The following is a 25,751-nucleotide window of genomic DNA, read 5'->3' as shown; positions in this document are numbered from 1 at the left end:
TAGAGATACCAAAAGTCTTCGGACAGTCACCGTACATGTTTGCTTTTTTATAAGTGTCAGTTTACAGTAATCCCTTTCCTGTGATTTAATATACCAAGAAATAGTCCTTTTAAAATTAGCAACATAAAGTAAAACATTGGTATTAAAACCAACCCAGGGACATTTCAACTAGCCATTCAAATTATTTTTCAAAAATGTTTTTAAAAATAACATTCATGTGCCAATGTTTATCAGTCTCAATTTTAATAAGATGTAGCCTCCTACTCAGTCCACATTCTCCAACACTTTCACTCAGTACAGAAAGGCTATTCCTCTGACAGACAAAAAGGCCTCTGTTCTGAGAGAAGAAAACTCAGTTGTAAAGCAAGAGATAATGGTCAAAGGAGAAAATCCCTGTATGATGTATAACTCCCACTATTATAGCAGCTCAGCATTACAACAGAATGGTGTTAGGGCTCATGATTACTATTTATAAGTACCTGATATGCCACTCACTTGCAGATTATGCCTATGGCATTATTATTGTCTTGCTAGATTTTTCTGGCAGGAGTAGTAAAATGTTCATGTTTTCTTGGCAAACAGGATACAGTTCTGTTCCCATTGAAATCCATGGCCAAGCTCCCACTGACATCAATGGGAGCAGGATCAAGATCTTACTGAAGAGTTGTTTCTTTCCTTCCCACACAACAGTAATGAGGTCTCAAATCACAGGTGCTTTATAAATCAGTTGCACCATGGATATCTAGTTACTGAGTATAATTCCATTTTACAAGTGGAAAAAACAGGAGGTACGGCTGTTAATTTACTTGCCAAAGGACACGAATTTAGTGGTAAAACTGGTGACAGAACTCAGGTTTCCCAACTTTCAACCCTGTGCCCCCCCATCCTCTGGGCCATGCTCTCACCCCACCATGAAAACAACATTTTACTTGTACATAAGAATGGCCATACTAGGTCAGACCAACAGTCCATCTAGCCTAGTATCCGGTCTTTTGACAGCAGCCAGTGCCAGATGCTTCAGAGAGAATGAACAGAACAGGACAATTATCGAGTGACCATCCCCGGTCGTCCAGTCCGTTACAAATACCCAAGCCTGGTTTGATTTATACGGAGTCCAACATATAAAAGCATTTTGCAACACTTGGACAGTAACAACTTGTAAATTCAGATACTGGATTGCAACTACTATTCCACTATTATACACCAAATCAACATTCACACAAAAGTCAGAACTGACACTCCCAGTTAGAGTAGCCACCTAGAAAGAAGCAACAGTTTCTCAACTCAAGTGCCAAGGACTAGAAGCCCCCAGTTGTACCCAACCTCTGGGACAAGACAACTTTGATTTATAATTCATGTTAGTTTCATGTGCAAGCTGGGTCTTATGATGGAAAAACGAAACCTATTATTTAAGTCACAAACTTCAGTTTAGTTGCCCATAGGCCTTAAAACTAGGTAGGTTAAAGGTTTTAAAGCCTAAGCAGCATATTTTAAAAAGGTACACTGTCAATCAAAAAAGTAATCTGTCCAAAAACTTTTGATCTACCATTGATACAAGTAACACCTAGGATTCCTATTATTGAAGGATTAAGGAAAATATTTCTCTTTCTGCATTTGAGAGCAGGTTGTGTGCAGTCAATTTCACTGTCTCCCCTTTATAACCAGTCTCTTACAGCAAAGGGAGAAAGAAAAGAATGTAAATAAGAAATCATGGAAGTGTGACTGTAAAACCATAAAAAGTAGCATAGGGATTCAGGGGCAGATATAGTACCTGAAATTAATTTTAACTCTTTTTTTCCTATTTGTTAGAGATCAAGCAGATGGTGCCCCTTTTAAAAGTGAACTGCAATGGAAAGACATCAGGCTTTTTGCCTTTTTTGCTTCTTTATTATATGTTTATTTTAGTGGGAGTAACATTTATCTTGTAGTGGGCAAACCTGCCAATATTTGAGCATTTCCTTAGACATAGCTGATAGAGTTATATATTGGGGCCTACAAAAAGTCACCCTGCATTTTGAAGGACTACTCCTTGCAGCAATCTCACTAAAATCTTATCTTGTCTATTTTCTTGGAGAACTGTGATGTTTCACTGTCCATTTACTGTTATGGCTGAGTGTCCCCTTTACACACCATACTTCCTCCCTCAACGGCAAACCTAAACTTTGCTTAGCTTCAGGCTTTTGCTCCTTGTTGGGATATCTTCAGAGGGTGAATTCTCTTCATTCCTATTGATCCTTTTGAAGATATTTATGTACTGAACATGTCATTCACCCACCCATACACCACTTATTTTCTAAATGCATACCTCTGCCACAGTCTCATATTGCAAAGCTCATATTTAAATTTACTGTCTACCCTTGTCCCAACTCTTTCTTGAGCTTGCTATTTTTCATGTAGAGGACCCTATTTGTATGTGCGGTGCAAGGCATACTTACATCGTTGTAACTGGTCTAGAATGGCTTCTCACTTTATTCATGTATTTTCTAAGCAAGAGTTTTTCTTATGACACTGGCATAGAATAAGCTTGGGCCCTTTTCCTTGGAAGGATGCCAAAGACAAAACATCTCATGCTCTACAGTTTTTGTAGCAAACAGAGTTGGTTAAAGTGTTGAGAGGATTTTTTTGGTCAAAAAAAATTGAGTGTTTTACAAACGTTTTCCCATTTTTGAGCAATCATTTATGGTGAACCAAAGTAGCTCCACTAAGTACTCAACGCTGGGCCGATTATCTCATCATGTTTTGTAATGTTCACACAATATCGAAGTACTTCATTTCAGAAAGATTGTCTTCTTGTGGTTTATTTTTGTTCCTTCGCAATGGTTATATGCTCTCAGCTGAGTGTAGCCCCCTCCTATCCCACTAAAAAGGTGCCTGAGTTTTAGTAGTCACATGGCACCAATGACCAAAGATCTCCTGATCCTGCAGAAGATGACAGATTCCCACTTAGCTTCATCAGCACATAGCCATTTGACCTCTGTCTATTCCCACACCTACAATGAGAGTGATTCAAGCTAGCCATGTCCGCTACTGCTTTGAGCTCCTTGTAGCATTCATTATCCTGCCCCTATACTAAATGCAACCTGGTCAGGCACCTATGTCCAAGAATATGAGCTAATGAGTCGGTTTGTTAATTGCTGTTAAGCTTCATTCAGGGCAATATGAAGTGACATGGTCTACACCCTCCTCCTGGACATTTAGTAGTTAGCTTGATACCACTTAGACACTGGAAACTTCTGATAAGGCTAATGACCTGTTAAACCGGAGGAAGAATATCAGGAAAAATGTAACAGTATCCCTCCAGATTGGCAAAGCTACATACACATGTCTCACCACAATGCATTAATCTTTGGATGAAGGACGCTATACACAGGAAAGTTGCATTGACAACCCATTAACATAATCCATTCTGCTACAGTCCATACTTTGACTGTCATGAAAGTCCATATGTGAAAGAAAGATGTGCTTTCTCCCATCCAAATTAGGTTAGAAAAACATGGCTACTGTTGATATTTGGACACCCAGAAGCAACTTGGGCCCCAAAAAGAGACTTGGGTTACAAAGAAAACTGTATTAAATTGACCTGAAATGTCCTTGTTTTCTTCCAGTTACATTGCTCAGCCTCCAAATATCATCTCAGTGTTTCAGGGGTCAATTGAACCTCGCTAGACTACGTTAGAGCAAGTTATTGAACCACACTGGCCAGGTGAGATGGAATCTAAATGTAAAGCTGACTGTTAAGGGATACTGAAACGCTTTTTACTTATCCCTCTAACACCCCCTTAGTGACATTAAAACAGGAGAGGATGACAAATTGCAACTGGTGAAACCCCACAAGACTGCTGTCTCAGCAAAAGAGCCATTGCTCATGACTACACTCCAGGATACTTAAAAAACAAAACACTTTCTGCTCCTACTAGGGTCTGCAATCATATCCCCACTAACTCATGGCCAATGGTACCAAAGGCAGATGATAGGCAAAGAGAGTCAGACGACATCCAGCCTTCATCCATATCAGAGAAGAGAACACTAACAAAAACTATGGTAGTCTCTGCAGCACATACATACCATCACAGGCTGCTTCTTGAGCTATCTAGTGAGGACCCCTGCCTAGCCTGGTTTTGTGGTCCCTCAGCCACAAGACACACACTGTTATTCTTCCACCATGTGTACCTTTAATTGACTGTTTGCAAAATAGGACAGGAGTAGCACAGGTGTACAACAGGAGAAGCCTTTCACATCACTTTTCTCTTCCACCTAGCTCACCATCTGAGCTGCCTCTTTACTTCCTGTTCCCACCAATTTTATTTATATTTTTATATATAATTCCTATTACTAAAGTAATTACCTCATTAGCCCAGCCATTACCACCTCGTGTCAGTAACTCCCATGGAAACAGGTTAAAGTTGCTACAGCATACAGAAGGCTGCAGATGCAACTGGAGACAGTGACCAGAGTACTACAGCTAGCACTCTGTCATACCTACCTAAGTCCCAAGTGACTGAGGTCAGTGGACCACACACACTGCTGGAGTGTTGGTGAGGGGTGACAGCCTCACAGCTGTCAACCCCAGCGAGTGAATTCTCTATTTACCCTTCACAAGGGATACAACTGACATTTGTTGTACAAACATCCCCATGCTGCCCAGCCAACATGCTGCTACTCTGACCTGATACTTAGGATACGTCTACACTTACCGGAGGGTTCGGCGGCAGGCAATCGATGTTCTGGGATCGATTTTATCACGTCTAAACCAGACGCGATAAATCGATCCCGGAAGTGCTCGCCATCGACGCTGGTACTCCAGCTCGGCGAGAGGAGTACGCGGCATCGACGGGGGAGCCTCCCTGCCGCGTCTGGACCCGCGGTAAGTTCGGACTAAGGTACTTCTAATTCAGCTACGTTATTAACGTAGCTGAATTTGGGTACCTTAGTCCGAAGTGGGGGGTTAGTGGGGACCAGGCCTTAAATTCAATGGACCTGTGGAGACAGCCAGCAAAAGGTGCCAGTTAGTGTTCTTCAGTGACACATGCACAGGAACTAGAACATGACCCACCACTAACTCATTTCACAAAAGTCAAATGGCAATCAGATTGTCTCTTTTGATCACTGCCAGCTCAAATTCAGTACAAGCTGGTAACTAAAAGAGCTCAACTTAAAAAAGCTATGAACATCCAGAGCATCCTTTTCAAGGCTGTTTCCACAGCCCAAATCTAGTAACTGCTTGCAAATACAGTGGCTGTTGCAGCATAATCCTATATTACCTATTGGGTAAGAACTTCAGTTGGATGACGCAAGTTAAAAGTGACGCAGCAGTCACAACTGAATTTCTATATTTCTGCTGTCATAATTCACAACCTTAACATTAGACCAACTTTGTAATACATTAGTCAAAGTTATTTCCTGAGCACTGGGTCTGTGACACATCAAATGTTTCAAGAACAGGTTAGAAAAAAACCTACTGTCACAGATTCACATGACTTTCAACAGACATCAAGTTTGGAATGCTGCAGGAAGCAAAATACTCAGACCAGTAGAAGATCTTCCCAGAAGTGAACCTAGAACTGGGTGTTCTTTCACTCTTCATCTCTAATTTTGTGAAGCAAACATCTTTCCCATAGCAGCTCAAAATGTTCCATTAAAGATTTTTCTGCACTCTGCATATTGTAGATGTGAAACAAACTCAATTATGCCACTTCTGTAAAACTCTATGGTGAGAGAAGTTCAGAGTGAATGGGCAGAGGAGCCCGATTTCACATATTGATCCATTCTGTAGATCATAGCAACTTGGCAGCATATGAACTAAAACACTGTCAAACACCCATTAAAAGATCTTACAAAACATCAGCTTAAAAATAAATAAATAAGAGGCTTGGGAAGAGATAACCCAATCACACACAACATCGCCTTAGTGGAGAAACTAGACAGCATGATACATTAACAGCAAAAACTTTTGTTATTTTATAATAATGCCACCTGATCTCAACATATTAGGAGCTTGAGTTTATCAACCTAGTTGTAAGTGTTCCTTATCCTCTCTCACATCCTGTTTATTTTGGGGATATACTGTCCAGGGAGCTTGTTAAAAGTACAGGCAATGTAAATTAGGACTGCACACTCAAAACCCACCACACTACCAGTGAAATAACAAATGTATCTTTTTCTAAAGTCTGCCACTATGAAATTGAAATATTTCTGGGTAAATATAATAGCAAAACAATTTAAAGATATTTTATATAGATACCATTATTGACAAATAACCTCTACCCTGGGCATACCACACAGTTATACACAAATCTATACCTAACCAATTTTACAGCCTTTATATTATTAAAATGATTCAAAAGCCACATAAATGCAACAGCCACCCCGCCATCACTCCACTAGGAAAGTGGGCTGGTGTGTGAGTATATGACTTCATACCCTCAGGGCTTAAGAAGAGGTTAAAAGGCAGAGAAGGGAATTTATTGCCTCTCCTTAGGTGGGGCGGGGTGGTGATGGTACAAAGATGGTTCAGAAAACATGTACCACAAACTCCTTCCCCCATCCATCCTGAGATTGGAGGGGGAGGGATTATTAGGGTATCAGTTCTCTATTCTGTGCATTGTGGGGGAAAATATATGCATCACTAAGTTCCCCCTCCAGGGCCCCATACAGGGAGCTGTATCGTAGAGATATATCAATGAAAGGGGGCAGAAAAGCTCACCTCGGGGCTTTGTACAGAGGACTGGTTGGGGGCACACCATTCCCCAAGAGCCTTGCAATAGGGTGTGGGTTTTGGGTGAGGCAGAGGAGGACAAGTTTCCTTCCAGCCCAGTGCAGAAGGCTGTGCAAGGGTGTGGGAAGGGGCAGAACTAAGGACCGTCACCCAGGAGTCATATATGGAGGTTGGTTTTGGAAAGAACCTGGAAGAAAAGGGAGGGACCGCCCTCCCACAGGGCCCTCTACAACGGGCTGGCTACTTGCGGGGGAAGAAGATTGCAGCACTCCCCCTAGAGACCCATGACACGGGAAGGAAACTTCCGAGCAGGACGGGGTGGGGGAGTAGAGCTCGTTCCCCAGAGCCCTACACCGGGCACAGAGCTTCCCCTCTACAAGAGCCTGAGAAAGTAGCGGGGAGGGGGGGGCAGACGTGCACAGGGGGAGAAGGGGGCGGAGGTCCCCACAGAGCCCTGAGCAGGACCGTAGTGGGGGAAATAAATGACGGAGCTGGAGAGCAGAGTTCCCCCACCAGGGCCCAGAGCCAGAGGCTATGAAGGGAACAGCGCTCCCCTCCTCCCCCGCAGTCGGGGCCCCGGCCGCACGGACCGTCAGGGGGCCACAGCTCCCGTCCCCCCCCCAAGTCGGGGCCCCGGGCCGACGGGGCGGTCAGGGGGCCGCAGCTCCCGCCCCCCAGCCGGGGCCCCGGGCCAGAGAGGCGGTCAGGGGGCCACGGCTCCCCCCAGCCGGGGCCCGGGGAAGGGAGGCGGCAGAGCTCCCCGCCGGCGCTGGGGAAGCCGGCCCGGCCCCTCACCTGGTAGATGAGGGCCCAGCTGGCGGCCTGGTCGAGCCGGTGGAACTCCTTCTCGATCTCCATGGTGGGGGCCCCCCGAGCCTGGCCCCCCGCCGCCTCCGCTCCCTGTTCCTCCGGCTCCAGCTGCTCGCGGGGCCGCCGCTGCCTGCTCTGCATGTCACCCCCTCCCCGGCCACAGGAACTACGCTGCCAGGCCGGCCACGCCGCTTCCGGGCCCGCCCCCGCTGGGGGAGGGGCGGCCCGGGAGAGACAGGCAGGGGAGACGTGCCCCCGCCCTGGCCTAAGGACTGACAGACAGACAGGGGACCTGTGCCCCCCCCCCCCAAATGACAGACAGGGGAGCCGTGCCCCCCACCCCAGGCCTGAGGACTCACAGATAGACAGGGGACCTGTGGCCCCTCCAAGGACAGACAGAGGAGCTATGCCTCCCCCCCCCCGTTCGGAGGCTGACAGACAGGGGACCTGTGCCCCCCCAAAAGGACAGACAGGGGAGTTGTGCCTCCCCCCCACCTGAGGACGGACAGGGGAGTTATGAACCCCCTCCCCCAGGCCTGGGGACTCTCAGACAGACAGGAGAGTTATGTCAACTGTTTGAAATGGGCCATCCTGATTATCACTACAAAAGTTTTTTTCTCCTGCTGATAATAGCCCACCTTAATTGATTAGTCTCGTTAGAGTTGGTTTGGCAACACCCATTTTTTCATGTTCTCTAGTATATATATCTTCCTACTGTATTTTCCACTGTATGCATCTGATGAAGTGGGTTTTATCCCACGAAAGCTTATGCCCAAATAAATTTGTTAGTCTCTAAGGTGCCACAAGTACTCCTTCCTTTTACTGTTACCTTAGTTATGTCTAATTATACCTGGGACTGTACAGATGGGTGGAATGAGGCTGGGTTTTCCCTATTCCATTCCTGGTCTCTGGAATCCATGTGCCTGCTCTAACACATAGTTCACACTGCCACTCTCACCACTCCTCCCTTTGCTGGGTGAACCTGTGTACCATTCATTATATGTACCATACGTACCACTTCATGTACATAATTAGTTTTCAAAAGGGTTAACATTTTCCCAGCCCCAATGAACTATGCTTGCTGCCCCCAACCCCAAACAGAATCCAATCAAAATGTCATTGAGACATTTTTGACTCAGACATTTTGATGCTACATTACTGGGACATGAACATCACCATTTTGTGATGCACCAATCTTTTTCCTGTGAGATAATCTCCAGGTGGCAGCTCTTAATCCATAGGACCCTTCTCAAGGTCAGTCCAGTCAGGCACTGGCAGTTCAGCCAATTACAATCGTTTACGTCTCTCTAGCACTTTTAATCTTGAAGGATTGCTTCACATATCCTTCACAAATTATATCCATTAGGTAGGTTCCACTGAAATGCAACTGACCCTGTAGAGAAAGGCAGCAGCTTTCAACAGCACACGCCGAACATCACTCTGGGCTTTGATTCCATTTAGTCACCAGTAACAGTTACTGCAACACATAGATAGCCCTTGGACATTTCCCTTCCAAATACAGGCCTACTTAGGACAGGATCAAAGCCCATGATGCTATGACTGCAGGCAATTGAATTACTGCAGTACAAAAGCTTTTCATAAGGAAAGTTAGCATACAGACTTGTGCATTCATGTCACCTGCTCTGACTTGATAGATAAAATCACTACAGACTCTTCAGTCAAGGATCCATCAAGAAAAAAAATGATCTGAGATACTGTTATCATAGAATAGTTGCCCCGGGTCACTAATAGCCATATGCTGCCCTGGAGAATTTGGGAGTCTGCCACAGACTGAAGACAGCATTCACCCTGAACAGTGTAAAATGAGCTCAAGTAAAAAAAAGAAAGAGTTTTAAAAAATCACTAAGTATATATCTCCTCAATATATGTTTCACTCTATATGCATCCGAAGAAGTGGGTTGTAGCCCACGAAAGCTTATGCTCTAATAAATTTGTTAGTCTCTAAGTTGCCACAAGTACTCCTGTTCTTTTTGAGGATACAGACTAACATGGCTGCTACCCTGAAACTAAGTATGGACACATTGAAGAGTCTATACAAATATACACATCTGTAATAGCTCACATTACTTGATAAATATGTAACAATGGGAGTTTTAAACATATACTGTCAGGTACTTATGAAGTAAATGAGGTGACAAAATGCATGTTCAATTAAATTCATAGTTCAATAACGATTTGCTTAAATCCCGAGGAATTTTTTGTTCTGGGGATTCAGCATTAAATTATTGGTATAAATTGGGTTATAAAGATTCTCAAACATTTACATGTATATAAATGATAATGTCTTTGGCTGGGGGATAACTAATCACTGCAGTGGTGCACACCTGGTCCCAAATGTTCAGAAAATGCACATCTACATTGTACTTTCAGTCACTGTAATTGCATGTACTGCTGTGCTGTTTCGGCATTAAAACGTGTGCACAATTCTAAAAAAGTGGGCCCAGATGCATTTGCAATTAAGGTCCAGGCATTAGGTTTGCAAAAGGTTAGATGTGCAAATACATGCATAATAGCCTATGTACTTTCCACATGCAATTACACTTGCAAATTGGATAAATTAGACACTTTTTAGGTGGCACATAGACACAAAAATGGCAAATGCATTAAAAAAATTAAAATACTTTGTATACAAATGCAATAGTGCTTCCAGTGTTTTAAAATCTGAGCCCAGATTTTTAGAATTTTATGTACATAATTTCTCCAAGCAGTTGCAACATCTCTTTGAACTAATCATTTTAACTGTGGGCACAAATGACCGTTTAGATGTCAAGAAGCTGATGACTTCTCCCTGCAACCACCAGAATGGTTCTTGACATTTCTAAAAATCTGGGCTCAGTATGTTAAAATATAGGCATAGGCACCAGTCTACATTAAAGGCAAATGGCCAGATTCACAGCCCTCGTTAAGTCCCCTTCGTGTTGCTGGAAGAGTGGAAAGGGCCCTTAAAGCACTTTATGCTGGCATCAAAGGTATTCCCTGAGTAGGAGAATCCTTGGATTTTTCCTGGTGTAAGTGTAGGGCCTCTGATTTTAGGTTTAATTTATTAACACTGATAAAACATCCTGATACAAAAAAAAAACCCAAAACAAACAAAACAAACCCCCCAAAACCAATGAAACCAGTGTTTATCCAATAAATCCTTGAAGAACACCAGAAATGGAAATTTTATTTAAGGATTGTCTACACAGTGCAGTAATGCTGACTATAGGGGTGTGCTTTGGGGGAGGAATAGCTCAGTGGTTTGAGCATTGGCCTGTTAAACCCAGGGTTGTGAGTTCAATCTTTGAGGGGGCCACTTAGGGATCTGAGGAAAAATCAGTACTTGGTCCTGCTAGTGAAAGCAGGGGGCTGGATTCAATGACCTTTCAGGGTCCCTTCCACCTCTATGAGATAGGTATATCTCCATATATACTTTCTAAAAAGCACTAATGTGTTGCACATTAATTGGACCATGAAGACCCTACTGGTGTGCACTAAAGGTTCCCTAGTGCATTTTAACATAGTGCTGTTTGAAACAGCACAGTTAAAGCACACTGGGAAACATTACAAAAAGATTACTCATTACAGTATATGCAAAAAGCCCCCCAAAACCCTGATTTTTAACATCTACATAAAACTCAAAAATTGCTAAAAATAAACTCTGAAAAACAAAATAAACTCCCAAAACCAGACACCCTAGCTATGCATCAGGAAGTGGTGAGGACAGAGTACACAGAACTCTGCCTAATCTTTGGCCTGCACTACAGTAGTTAGGGGTCCCAGGTTAACTTTTACATCTCCCATGACATAGACTGAACTCTAAGCACCTGCAAAATTTCATTCTTTTTAAATGACTCTGTTTCTGAGTTATATCAATTTAAAAAAGCATTTGGAAAAGAGCAAAACAATCAACCAAAACATAAAGAACATGCTATTTTTTCACCAGTTTGAGATCCAAAAAATAGCTTATTCCATTTCAGCCATTAGATACAAATTTGCATCTGTGGTCACAATATTTCAAATTTCAAGATGACCAAGTTTAAAACAGCCATAAAAAAAGTCTGTAAATAAGATACATGATGTTCCTGCACTGTGGCATTGTGAATCTAACTCTACAATTATGTTTAATAATAAGTAACAGTTCCAGCAGGCTGGATGTCCATTTACAACCGGAAAGGTTGTCATTCACATTCAGCACACTTCACACTGTCAAGCTGCACACAATTTTCCCATTATTCCACATTAAAACCTCTGTTTTATTTAACAGAAAGACAGTCTTGTGTTAAACAAAGATGATACTCTATTGGCAGCTTCTGAGATGCTCTTTGGGTCTTGAGCCTCAGACATTCTTTGTCCTTATTTACTTACTAACTGGTGATAGTAAGTTAGGCATTCAGAGCATTCACTGTGAAGACCCAACACAGTTCAGTCTTGATTTCCCTCCCCCAGCAATGCTACAGTGTCAAATGAGGCACATACGCTACAGTGAGTAAGAGCCAGACCCTAGGAGTTGAGAGAGTCCAGAATCTCTCAGCACCTGCAGAAGCAAGAACAAAATCTAAAAGAACCAGTCAACTGTGCCTTAAGTTTACATAATATTGCATGTGTACAAATTCCTAGGACTAGAAAGCAATTTGATGTTAATTAATGGGCTGTTTTGCTTCTTTTTATAATGGGAAACTGGTAAAGAATTAAGGACAGAATCACTTTTTTCCTAACACTGAACAAGTATGTTTATTAGAATAAGGGAAACCGTACTATCCATACTTAATTTACAGCTTCTACTTTCTCCAGCCCTGCTCCTACTTAGACACTTGCCAACCCTCCTAATGACCTGGTGTAGTGCAACTAGCTACAGGTTAGAAAACACAGCAGGTATCCTCATATCACCTCTTCTCCTTTTTCAGTATAAAACAAGAATTAATATTTAACAACAAATTATAGATGCAGATGAGTCATTGACTTCACTACTCACCCAGATCTAGACATCTTTTGTGTTTTGTTCCATTCGTTGCATTTTCAAACCCCAAAGGTGTAGAGTCCTCTTCAATAATATTAAGATTCTTCTCAACAATAATAGGACCCTCTTCACATATGCTGCGTGTTCCTTCTTTATGAAGTACCTAGGTAGGTCTCAAGCAGGTATGATTTTGGGATGCAACTACATCCAGTGGCAGTAGCTGATGTTGTCTAATAGGCTTCCTCATCCATTTTTATTGTGACTGAATCAGCTGGTTTAAGCTTGAGTCAAGTCAGGCTGTTCAAGGAGGTGAGGCTCGTGGGTACTTTCTTCTTTCAGCAAGGCCTATGGGACTTATCTCAGAGATTGACCGTGTTGTTCTGCTCTACAAACCTGGTGTCTGATGGGCTGCCCCATAGCTCTTCAGGGCAGCTCTTTTTTATTATAGCCATCTCTATTGTTCTCTCCAACATTCCTTTCTGTTCTGAGGGAGGGGGAATGGGAAATATGCTTGAAATCACTTTGTAGCCCACAAGTTTGGCATTCAGTGCTAACAAACTATACCCCAAGGTTAGTTACTATGTCTTTGAGAATGCCAAAATGTGAGGGGGAAAAAATCTGTACCTTGTGGGGGCACATGCACAGAGCCCACTATGTCTGTTACAGCCCTTGCTGGAGTTGCAGTTTCCAGAGAGAGCACATGATGATGATGACTCAGTTAACCAAGCGTCATATGCTGGAAGCCATGGCTGCACGGAGACTTTTCTGGGCCATGGGCAAAACCTGAAATGGAGTTCCTCCACCATTCCAAAACAATTACTACTGAGGGGAGGTCTGGGAGATAGGGAGCTCCAGAGTGAGTCTGCCCTGCATTCACCCCACAGCGGCAGCTCCTGTCCTGCAGAGCTATGCCAGCTTCCAGCTCTGGGCGTTGCTACTTGGCATGCAGGATCACAGCACCATTCACTCAAATTTGGCCCAGCCATCCCTCCATTGTGACAGAGGAGCAGCCAGGCCAAACCTAAGTGGTGCAGCAACTCCACAAGCCAGTCTGGGCTCTTCTCAAAGGAGAGGCCTGGGGCAAAGTGACCCTTTTGCACCCCGCCTCTGGGCGGCCTTGCTGGGAGGCTGCCAGCTTAGTCTCAGGAAAATGAGGCATGAGGAAAAATTCTAAGATAAGGAAAGGTCTTTCATGGGACTCTAGTATGTGGTTTGAGGAATGGCTAGGAAAGGCTACCTAGGATGTGGTCTGTCTCTTCCCAGCTTGTGGAAAGGAGGATGAGCCTTTGTTACTCAGTGTTGTTGTTATTTTAAGACATTGCATATTCTGTTTATTAATAAAGCTGGCCTGGAAGAAAGAGCTGAATTTGAGAGTTTGGATTTTATTTTGACTACCTTGGCTAGCGAATACTCTAACTTTTCTATGACCTGTTGACATGGTGGACAAGTGAGGAACAGGATTTCTACAAACCTGGAGAAACAGTCAATAACTAGAGATGGGTATGTTCCTGTTCTTCACCGACGCTTAGTGCTTGCTATCTGTAAGGCTCCCATGATTCCCCCTTGTGTTTTAGGTCTTGCTCGAGGCCATGCAACCACACTGGCATTTGGGCTTGCTTATAATAGTTTGTGAGGTGCTGGTTTATTCTTTCTGATATATTGTCCTTCAGTGACTGGAACTACAATATGATTACTATAGGTCATCAGACCAGTATCAGTGACTACATAGAAATCATGAGCTGGATGGATGTGGGACCTCTGACAAGCAACTGGGTCAACCATGCCTTTTACACAACTTGGATACAATTTGCAGTTGTGTATATCAGTGGCTGTTTTAATTAGTCTAATTTATGTGGCAAGGCAAGCAACACACTCACCTAGAAAGCCACCTGAGTTTCTGTATCATCCCTGATATTCAAAGTAGTTATAAACAAAGGTGAAGCTGACTGGCCTTGTTACACTCTGAAAGCTGAGTGAAGCTGCAAAGGGAAGAAATAGGCATAAATGGTGAAAAGCACATCTGATGTAGATTTCTTTCAGTAGGAATTTTGATTAAAAATTACATTTTGTTTACAAACTTGCACTATATGAAACTAACAGGGAACACATTAGATGGATTAAAAAGTGGCTCTCTGACAGATCTCAAAATGTTGTTGTTCATGGGGAGACATCAGTGAGTGAGGCTGTTTCTAACAGGGTCCCCCCAGGATCTGATGCTATTCAATATTTTTATCAGCTATCTAGACAGTGATATAAAATCTCTGCTGGTAAAGTTTGCAGATGAGACAAAGAGTGATGGGGTAGTAAATGATGAGGACAGGTCACTGTTAGAAAGTGATCTAAGATCACCTGGTTAAATGGTTACAATCCAGCAAAAGGAGTTTGAATACAGCCAAATGCAAGGTAGACACGTGGGAACAAAGAATGCAGGAACCAGGAGGGGAAATGCTGCCTTGGGAGCCAGAGAAAGATTTAAGGGTCATGGTACATAGTCGCTTTAATGTGAGCTCTCAGCGCAATGTGTGGCAAAAAAGGGCTAAGATGCATGAAAAGGGGAATATCAAGAAGTAGGGAAGTGATCTTGCCTCTGTACACAGCAGTGGTAAGACCACAACTAGAATACTGTGTCCAGTTCTGGTGTCCACAGCTCAAGAGGGATGTGGAAATACTGAAGAGAGTTCAAAGGAGAGCTACAAAAATTATCCATAGACTGAAAAACAAAACCTTACAATGTGAGGCTTAAGGAGCTGAAGGTATTCAGTTTATCAGAGAGAATGTTGAGATTAGGCCTGGTCAGAAATTTTCAACAAAACTAAGTTTGTTGATAATGCCTGTTCGAGGGGGAAAAATCTTTTGTCAAACCTATCAGAGGGGTAGCCGTGTCAGTCTGAATCTGTAAAAAGCAACAGAGGGTCCTGTGGCACCTTTAAGACTAACAGAAGTATTGGGAGCATAAGCTTTCGTGGGTAAGAACCTCACTTCTTCACTTGCATCTGAAGAAGTGAGGTTCTTACCCACGAAAGCTTATGCTCCCAGTACTTCTGTTAGTCTTAAAGGTGCCACAGGACCCTCTGTTGCTTTTGTCAAACCTAATAAAGCTTGCCTGGTATCAAACCTAATACAGCTTGCCTGGTTTCCTTGTGCATGGCTGGCAGTCTGAGTTTCAGGGTCCATAGCTCTGGGGAAGCCCTGCCATCAGGACTTCCTTGGTACTGGCCCAGGGACCCCAGGTTACCAAGCTTCCTCCTGTGGACTGGGAGTCTAGTAGCCCTGATATTCTCTATAGGCTCCTAGCTCCATGGCAGGGACCGAGCCAGCCCCGGGCAGGGCTGATGAGAGACAGGGAAAGGGTGGTCAATTGTTCCAGGGCATCAAGCTCATGGCACCCCTAAAACGTTTGCAATGTGTGTGTAAATAAAGTGAAATGGGGGTCAGTGGGTGGGGGAGGAACAAACATGATATACCCGGGCCCTAAATTTCTCTCTATGGGCCTCCTTCAGGAACCCTGTCTGGAGTCAGGACTCATAGGGCCCTGCTATGCAGTGGGGAGTCTAGAAGTCCTAGCTTCAGGGCAGCCTGAAAGTCTTATGACCAGGTTACAGGATTCATGGGTCTGGGGTAGCCCCTCCATGTGGACTGCCCTGACTTTTGTCCATCTCTAAGTGAGAGGTGACTTGATTTCTTTGTATAGATACTTACACATGGACAAGATACTTGATAGTGAGAGGCTGTGATGGAGCATGTTTCCCCTCAGAGTTAATTAAATAGTTAACTGGCAACAGAGAGCAATTAATGTACCAGGTTGCACCTGGTGGGTGGGCCAGGCCCAACTGAGGATGAAGCTCTGTTGGGGAGGAGCTGGGTAGTGAGCACAAAGGGAAGAAACCCAGACAAAGAAGAGGTTGTAGGTAGAGATTGTAGGTGGTTGCCAAAGAGTAGAAAAAAAGGTCTAAAAAGATAGGCAGATGTATAGTAAGCCCATGGAGCGGCCGTGGAATGTGCTTGAAGGAAGGCCAAGAGAGAAAAAAGTCTAGGGAAGCAAAAGGAGTCTGAGGGAATGGACCTTTGTTGCTCATAATAGGGTCTCTGAACTGGAAACCAGAGCAGAGGCTGAGTCTGGGTTCCCCTACTGGTCTACCAGGAAAGGGGGTGCAGAAACCCCCTGGCACAAGGAGGGGAAGGACTATTGAGTTTGGAGCTGGGCCTCCGGGAAGAAATCTCTGCAAAAGAGCAGGACACCCCTTGCAGAGCCTGAGAAGGGGTGAAAAATCTGTAGAGGAGTAAGCCCAGCTGAAGGGGCAAGGAATTTTTTTTTTGAGTTGGACTCTTTGCCAACCCTGGAAGGGATGGCTCTAACCATGACCTACCTGGAGGGTCATGTCACGAGATGAAATAGATCATCGGAGGACCGGAGCAGCTGTCAGCATAAGGTGCTAAAGAAGAAGAGCCAGCTATGCCACATCCAGACACAAGGGGATGCATCAGAGGTGAGCCCATTCCTTGACTGGGGCTTTTCAGTGTGTCTGACAAAGATGTAACCTTGCAGGGGCTGGAAGCTGAAGTTAGACAATTGCACCTTGAAATAAAATGCAGTTTTCTAGCAGTGAGGGTGATTAAACAGTGGAACAATTTACCAGGGAGCTTGGGGAATTGGCATTGCTTGGCGCCTTTAAAATAAGATTAGCTGTCTCTCCAAAAGATATGTTCTAATCCAGCTTCTGGGAAAGAATCTGTAGCCTGTGTATACAGGGGTTCAGTCTGGATGGTTGTGGTAGTGTCCCCTCTGGTCTTGGAATCTGTGACTCTATGAATTCCTTGTTCATTATCTTTCTTCTTGGGCCACGGGGGAATAGGAAGCTCTGCATTGTCCTCAATGTGCTTACAATGCTTGCAGTTTTGCATTGAGACAGTGAATATAAAATAATCTCATGCTTCAGGGCTTCAGACAGTCACTTGCAGGGATTAGGAAGGAATTCTTTTTCTTGATGCATTCTTGGACAGATATGTTGTGGGGTTTTTTGTTTTGCTTAAGCCTCCCTCTAAAGAGGGGACCAGGGCTTTGAAGTGGTATAGAGAATCATCTCACCTGGATGCATGACTGTTTTGTTTATATGCTCAGGGTCACAGTCATTGTCAGGTTCAGGGTTAGTAAGGAATTTTCCCCCAGGTCAAATTGGCAGGAACTTTTAATTTTTTAATTTTTTTTTTTTGTCTTTTTCTGTGGCATGATGTGTGTTTGCCTGCTAGGGTCATCTGTGTCCTGCTGTCTGGAATGGTCTATGACTGTAAGTGCCAATCTCAGGGCAGACTCTCAAAAAGCAGGGCAGACACCCCAAGCTGATTGTATGTTCAAGAGTTAGATTTCACCTACCCAGTAGAAAGTGTGAACTCCTAAAGCACTATGACAGTCTTACCATGGAGTCAGACTGGAATGCCCAAGGGGACTATCTTGCTACCCAGACAAGCTGGACTATGTGATAAATCATAACAACATTCAGGTTACTCCCAGTCCCAAAGGACTGGTTACTTGTACTCAAATCTCAAATCAAAGATAATGCCATACCCAGTCCTGTAATTAACTAAGAAATGTTATTTACAAGATTAAAACAGGAAACATAAACACACAAATGCGTTAGTCTTAGATTTAAAAAGGTGACATATAGACCTGCTTATTACAGAACCTTATGTCCTTCAAGGCTGACCCATGTCAAGTATTATGGGGATCTATTGCTTATGTTTAGGAATCTTTGCCCCTCAGAGTCCAGACAGCATAAAGAGACCAAGTTTCAACTTGTCAGGGATTTTTTATCTCCTTCATCCCAGAATCCAAGCTAATGGGATGAATTCATGCTCAGGCCTCCATTTCCTAGGGGGAGTGAGGAATGCAATCAACAAGATTTCTGTCCTTCGATACTACACAATGCCTCATTTGCCTTCAATGGGCCATCTTATGTGCAGGGTAGCACTTTATTTTAATTAATGCTTCTTTTCCTGTTTGCATTGTAAACCTCTGTAATCGTGTAACTCAAATGCTCAACATAACTTAATACCATGGATAAAGATATTATGAGCAGAATTAATATGTGCAGCATTCTTCAAGCATTCCATAAAATCTAAATATAGTACATCCTTATAACACTGTTTTAACCATACTAACCCACAGGTAAGCCAGACTGGTTTCCAGCTATGCATTTGTCAGTGTTAATGAGGCCTGGGGCCTTGGCATGAGCTAGCACCTGATCTGCCCGCATCACAATCTGGACATGTCATCTAATCAATTCCCTGTCATTGCAGGAGCCTCGGGCATCGTTGGCAGTGTGGTTTCTCCTGTTGTGTGCCACAGGCAGAGAACAGGTTTAGTCTTCAGAAGACTAAAATTCTTTGGTCTAACTAAAGTAACTGGGCTTAATATAGGGTATCTGTATGAAATGTAATGGCCTGTGATATACAGGGGGTTAGACTAGATGACCTAATGGTCCTGTCTGGCCTTAAATTCTATGAATGGTATAATGTGTTGGTAACAGAGACATGGACCTTTTTTATTACTAGTTTTGTATTGACAAAAGTCACTTTAATGAATGCAAATAGGTGGCTTGCTATGGATAATGTTCTACATTTAGGCACAGCTCTAAGCAATGGCTGTGCCACATCAGGGGTAGTGCTGGGAAGCATGTTGCTTCACAGATACCCCTCTCAGTCACAATGCCTCCGTACCCCCTCCTTGCTTTGGGGGAAAGGAGGAACTTATACCAACAGTAACAACTAATTATAGCAATCCCTTCCCACCTGCTCAGATCCCATTCACTGGTGGAATACACAGGCATTCAGTGCCCACTTAACCCGGTGTGCCAGAATGCTTGGTTGGGTAGCTCATGCAGTGGCATAGGGTTTGTTTACACTGGCAATTTACAGCGCTGCAACTTTCTCACTCAGGGGTGTGAACCCCCCGAGCGCAGCAAGCTTCAGTGCTGCAAAGCACCAGTATAGACAGTGCACCAGTGCTGGGAGCCACGCCTCTTGTGGAATGGGTTTTTTAGAGTGCTGGGAGAGCTCTCTCTCCCAGTGCTCCACCGCGACCACACAAGCCATGTTAAAGCGCTGCCGGTCATTGCCAGTGTAGACTAGCCCTTAAAGGTTTTTTGTTTTGTTTTGTGTGTTCCTATATGGATTGCAACGATACTGTGCTGGCATGTTGAGACCTGCTGCCCATCTGCTAATCTGTTGGTGCGATTGTCTTCAATGTGAAGAAATGAGACTGTTCCTCTCCTACTGAACGGTCAAAATGTAAGATTTTGATCTGTGTATCATAGGGTTCTCTTCTGGAATTATTATTATTAACATCATATCTGCAACATAGAAGGAATTTGATTCAACACAGGGTTATTTAAGTTACAGATTCTGTTCTCACACTAGTGTAACTTTACTTACTTGGAAATCAGAAGTAATTCCATCAACTACAGTAAGAAAGATCAGACTTGGTGTGTGAGTGTGAGTGGGGTTTTGGTGGTGGTGGTGGTTTAAATCAGTGTGATTTCACCCACTCCCCCCCCCCCCCCCGAAAAGCTATTTATCTTTTGTAGCACCAAGGGCCTCCAGCTGAGAGTGGGGCTGTGCCCAAACACGCAGTAAGACAAGTTTGCAAACTAAATAGACAAGGCAGAGACAAAAGGCTGAAGGGGGGGGAAGAAGAGGTAAAGTGACTTGCCCATGGTCTCACAGCAGGTTAGTGGCAGATTCACGATTAGCACTGAGTTGTTCTGGCACGCAGGCCAGCACTTCACATGCTAAACCACACTGCTCCCCCAACATACAAGGATTCTTTTCTGGCTGACTTTCTTGTTGTTGTCTCTGTTTTGATGTTGGCACAGGAAAGGCAAACAGATGCCAGGAAGAGGGCAGAACACTGAAACAAGCTGTTACAAATAACCTTGTCATAGAGAAGGTAAATAACAAAGCTAAACTAATAAATGGAGCTCAGCAAAGAAAGTGGCTCTGTGATGCAGCAAAAAGGTGTTTGCTAGTGCTACAAAAACAACAAGGAGTCTGGTGGCACCTTAAAGACTAACAGATTTATTTGGGCATAAGCTTTCGTGAGTTAAAACCTCACTTCCTAGGATGCATTTCACTCTATGCATCCGAAGAAGTGAGGTTTTAACTCACGAAAGCTTATGCCCAAATAAATCTGTTAGTCTTTAAGGTGCCACCAGACTCCTTGTTGTTTTTGTAGATACAGACTAACACGGCTACAGACTAACTACTTGCTAGTGCTATGTTCTCAAAACAGAAAAGGAGCAGCGGGTTTGGTTGATAAAAGCTTTTTTAAATGTGGGGTGGAAAGAAAACAAGAGTCAGACCCCTGCTGTCAAACCTACAACACTAAATAAATCTCAGGGAGAGAAGCCCAACTGTGAGTGAATGGGCAGGGGTAGGGGAAGCAGGCCACTAAATTCTCTGGCTTTACTGGGTCAGTGGACACTGAACTTTGGCTTGGCTTCAACCCATGAGGAAGTCAATGGGAAATGCCTGGCTGTTGCCTTCTCTGAAGACAAGGAAGCAGGCAGAATTATTTCTGCAACCATCACCAGTATCTTACCGTCCTTTGTAGTGAAGCCTTCAAATGATTTCCTGGTTTGAAGGCTTCTTCTAGCCAGGACTAAGCTTTAGGATTAAAGGTGATAAACAATTGTAAAATACTATTAGGTTACATTAGTAATCTATAGCGTGAGAGACCTGTGCCTAGAATATTTTCCCTCTGTAGATTCCCAAATGCACCAGTGAAATGCTCTTTGACTTGAGCTTGTTCTCTTGGCTTTACTGCATATTTTTAGAGAGAAGTTGATAAACTATTTAAATATGAGGGTGATGCAGTGTGTGGGAGTGGGAATAAAGCTGCTTTTTTCCCTCTTAACTGAAGTGCAGTGCTGGAGCTGTTGGGGAAAATGTAAAGCATTCTTTTAAACAGGACAGCTTGTTTCTAAAACATTTCTGAAGAGAAGACACGGCTGTGCCGCAGAGTAAGCCCTTCTGAGTTCTTATTCATTGAAGGGACACTGTTCACTTGACCTTGTCCAGTAGTGAATGCAACTGCTGCTGTGGAGGTGGGGAATTCCATTAGAGGAGATAGATGGAGGTTAGTGAGAGTATAAAGATTAGTAGATAGAAAACTGCCTACTGCAGACACAGAAGCTAGAATTTGCTATCTGGTGTTTGAATACTGGAAGCCCTTGCTTCAATGCAAACAAAGCATTTAAGGGTAGGAATCCTGGGACCATACTGGGGCCCATTGTAGCGGGGTGAGCACTCTGCTCTGAAGAGAAAGGGGTTAAAACCAGCTCTGGGAAAGGGCTGCCCCGAGGAGCCAATCAGAGGAAGGCAGGTAGCAGCCAATCCATGCCCAGTAGGGCTGGTATAAAGAGGGCTGTGAGCTAGGGGGCGCAGGCAGCCTCACTCCAGCTTTGGGGTGGGAGGGACTGGGAGTACAGGGTACCTTCAACAGAGTGGTGCTGGGGAGCTCAGGCCTGGTGACCTTCCAGGCTGAGGCCTGACAGGAAGGCCTAAGGAGGTACTGGGGCTGTGGGGAAAGGGAGCAGGTCCAACCCCCTAGCCAATGATGAGTGGCCACTTCAGACTGCAGTTTGCCCCTGAGTAAAAGGGCTAGATGAGGACTGGCAGTGGGTCACTGAGGTGAGGTGGGCTCAGGGGAGTGGGGTTCCCTGGATGATGGGCAGCACCTCAAGGTAAGGGGCACCGTGGTCCGGGAGTGATGTGGGGCCGATATGTGGTGGAGATAAAAGGACTGCAGCGGGGTAGGTAAGAGGGTGAGACACTGGGCCATAGAGGGCGCTCCAGGGTGGAGAGAGATAATTCCTGGATGGCCAGCTGGAGACGCCGAGCTGGTGAGTCAGTGCTCTGCTACACCCAATATAGTGAAATCACTGCAAGTGGATGCAGGGTGTGTGGAGAAAAAGAAATGCTGAACCACACAAGGGAGGACCCCGGTGGAAGGAGGACCCACTCCATAGGAGTGCAAGACCATGACTGGACCGAAGTTAGAAGGACAGCGCACAGTTTCACAAACTCTGCAGATGCACAGAGAGAATTGTCCTAATCATTGAATGTCCCTCTGTAGCACCTTCCAGTCTAGATTCTCAAAGTGCTTTGCAAATGTGAAGTAACTAGAGTTGCCAACTCTGACTGAAACTATTCTGGGACATGACATAATGTCATTTTCTTAAAATAGCCAATTAAAATGTCCCGGATTGCTTTCAATAGTCACCGGGAGAGGAATGCCGATTCCGGGAGACTCCAGGCCAATCCTGGCAACCCAAGAAGTAACTATGCCTCATAACCCCTTGCACCCCACCCCTGAGCTCACTAATACCTTGTGAGATAGGTGTGCATTGTCCCCATTGTACAGACATAAAATTACAGCGAGACTGGATTACTTGTCTAAGGTCATAAGCCCAGGTTTCCTGATTGACATTCCTGCTTTAACTAAGACCACCGTTATCTGGGGATGGAGGGAGAATAGCAGGCTAATGGGGTGGTGGTGGGAGCTGGGGATAGTCTTATTTCTAATTTGAAAACAAATTAAATCATTTTAAAGAGCACTTTTTGACAAAAATAAAACCAATTATCAGGGGATTTCACATTTGGTGGTGAATATTTTGGACAGCGCCATCCACTGGCAGCCAACAGATAAGATGTTTTCTGTTTATCTCCAGTGGCAAAGGCCTATATTCTCAGAGCAGAAGGTCACAGTGGGTTCTATCTCTGATACCACATGTTTGTGGTTTAGCTGATGACGACTGTGTTGTTTTGTTCAGTTTGTGGCCATGGATCATTTCAGCACCTACTTAGTTTTGGAAGTGTAGCTCTCAAATCCTACTAAACGATTGCTAATTTTCTCCAACATTTTCCCACCCCCCTGCCCCCAAACTGACCTTAAGCTAACTAGTCTATAACGGCTTCCTGGCTTTCCCTAAATTATGGCACTGCTCTTACCACTCCTCAGACCGTGGCAATTTAACTTGGCCTTGGAAAACAATTCTATTGAATTGCTGCTCTGAGTGGTGAAAATGAATATAGTAAAAGACATAGTGAGCGAGGTAATAGCTCTTATTGGACCAGCTTCTGCTGATGGGTGAGACAAGTTTCCAACAGAAGTTGGTCCAATAAAAGGTATTGCCTCACCTACCTTGTGTCCCTTTCTAATATCCTGAGACCGATATGTCTACAACAACACTGCATGTGGGAAAAGACAGTAAGCAAAAGTAGAAGTAACCACTTGGTGTCACTCTTTTCAAGCTGTTAAACGTGCACAAAATGGAAAAACACAGAAAGCTGTCTTTTGTTTTCTCAGCTGGTATCGTGTTGAGTAAATATTATAGTAGAATTGGCTAGGAAGTGTTCAGCCTGTTAAACATCCAGCCCTTCTCAGCTTCTGCTTTGAAATGAGAATGCTGTAGAACAGTTCTTAATACAGTTTCTTTGATGCTAATTTTAGATACCTGTATTACACTGGACAGTCTGAGTTTCTACCCCATCCTCAGCAGATCATGTAGTCACTCTCTCTGGGGTTTGGCTTCATTGGTAACTCAGACCATAGCTAGCTAGCTATTTATATTTTTGTTTATATTTATATTGTGGTAACAGTTAGGTGCTCCAGTCATGGACCAGGCCCCACAAACCTAGAACAGATGCTCACAGACCCAAGAGCTTAAACTTATTTTTTCAGTAGCATCTTCTTCCTGAGATTGGCCGTCCCTACAACTTCATTCCTGTACCTCCTCTCACCTAGGCATAGGCGTGCGCACAGGGTGTGCCGGGTGTGCCCAGGCACATCCTAATGCAGGGGTGGGCAAATGGCCCCCGTCTCCCAGCGCGGCAAGCCGCGGGGTCTGCGCTCCCAGGCTGGAGCGCCCGGCCAAACGCAGCAAGCCGCTGGCCCGTCCCCTGCCTTCCCTCCTCCCCTGGAGCCATGCCGCCGCGCGTGCAGCGCTCTGGGGGTCGGGGCTGCGCGCTCCCCCGGGGCAGTGTTTGGCTCCATGGGGAGGCTAGGAGCCTCATCTCATGGTAAGGGGTCCGGGGCCAGGGGGGTTGGATAAGGGGTGGGGGCGGTCAGGGAGCAGGGGGTGTTGGATGGGGCATGGGAGTCCCGGGTGGGGTGGGGGTGGGGCTAGGGCGGGGCTCCCTGGGTGCACACCCTAATGAAATGGGCTGTGCACGCCTATGCACCTAGGTATTTAGAAGCCAGGCTTGCAAAGGTAGTTAGGTGCCTACAGATGCAGATAGAAGCCTAGTGGGGTTTTCAGAAGTGCCTAAGGAGTTAGGTATCTAAGTATCTTTGCCAACTTGGCCCTTCAGTCCCTCTGTTTCAAGAAAGACACTTTAGTTCCATCCTAAATATACAGGAGGTCAAACTTCAGTGGCTTTATGCAGGTTTCTTACACCTGCTAAAAGAGTTGGAACTTGGTCAGCTGAAGAACTTTCCCCTGTTACTTATACACACTGTAGTAGTGATGTAGGAGTTTTAAAACTTACTTGCTCATTTATCTAGTAACTTGATATACAAGGAGAACTTTTTATGAGAAAGCACAGTTCTAGAAGCTTTGCATGACACTCTCTCTCTCTCTCTCTCTCTCTCTCTCTCATACATGTGTGCGCACACAGATATAAGAATATAGTATAACAGGGAAAAATAGTAACTACTTCTTATGGAGAGCCGTAAATGATCTGCAGAAACTTCTTATCAGCTTTAATTTATTTATTTCTCACTGAAATCCTAAACCAAGCCAGTCCTTCAATATGAAAACAATCACAGATAAACCCAAGCATCACAAAATTTAAATGAGGATTTAGGACGGGAAGCAGGGGAACCTATTTGTCTTACCTGTCTATGGAAGTACTTCATAAAGGCCTGAGGTATTCTCTGTGGTCTTGACTCTATGGGCTAGTTGTCTGTTTGTGTTAGCCTCAGTAAACAAAACCCTACAAACTTCTGCCCTGGATTTTGCTGAATTACCAAATCCAAAGATTTAAAAAAATCATGAGACTATAAAACATAATGAATTTTGGATTTTGTCTTGCTTTTGGTGTTTGAGCCTTAAGGATTCCTGTTTTCAAGCTTTTTCTCCAAACTACAAGAGCTAGAAATGTACTGCTTCTCTTAAGTGCAAGCTAAGTCTCATGTAATCACATGACTCCAGTAGCTGGGACTTTAAGACAAAAATCCAGATGTAATGAGTTGGCAACCTCATATGTAGG

General features: G+C 44.2%; 1 protein-coding gene across 4 annotated transcripts in view; it reads right to left on the bottom strand.

Annotated features, from left to right (window-relative positions):
- PTPN1 (protein tyrosine phosphatase non-receptor type 1) overlaps positions 1 to 7,731 on the bottom strand; it is a 58,233-nt gene extending 50,502 nt beyond the window's left edge. Inside the window, exon 1 of one of the 4 annotated variants that reach the window (XM_005286234.5) lies at positions 7,511 to 7,731. Coding sequence is in view for 3 of the 4 variants with exons in the window: in XM_005286232.4 (XP_005286289.1) it covers positions 7,511 to 7,666 (156 nt within the window). In the remaining variant the exon portion in view is untranslated. The remainder of the gene's footprint in view (positions 1 to 7,510) is intronic. The other 3 variants (XM_005286232.4, XM_042858338.2, XM_005286233.4) reach the window with 3 other exon arrangements.
- Between the last annotated feature and the right edge of the window lie 18,020 nt (positions 7,732 to 25,751).

This window comes from Chrysemys picta, chromosome 13 (assembly GCF_011386835.1).
Source record: "Chrysemys picta bellii isolate R12L10 chromosome 13, ASM1138683v2, whole genome shotgun sequence".
Lineage (NCBI taxonomy): Eukaryota > Metazoa > Chordata > Testudines > Emydidae > Chrysemys > Chrysemys picta.
This window is presented reverse-complemented; position numbering and strand designations above follow the sequence as displayed.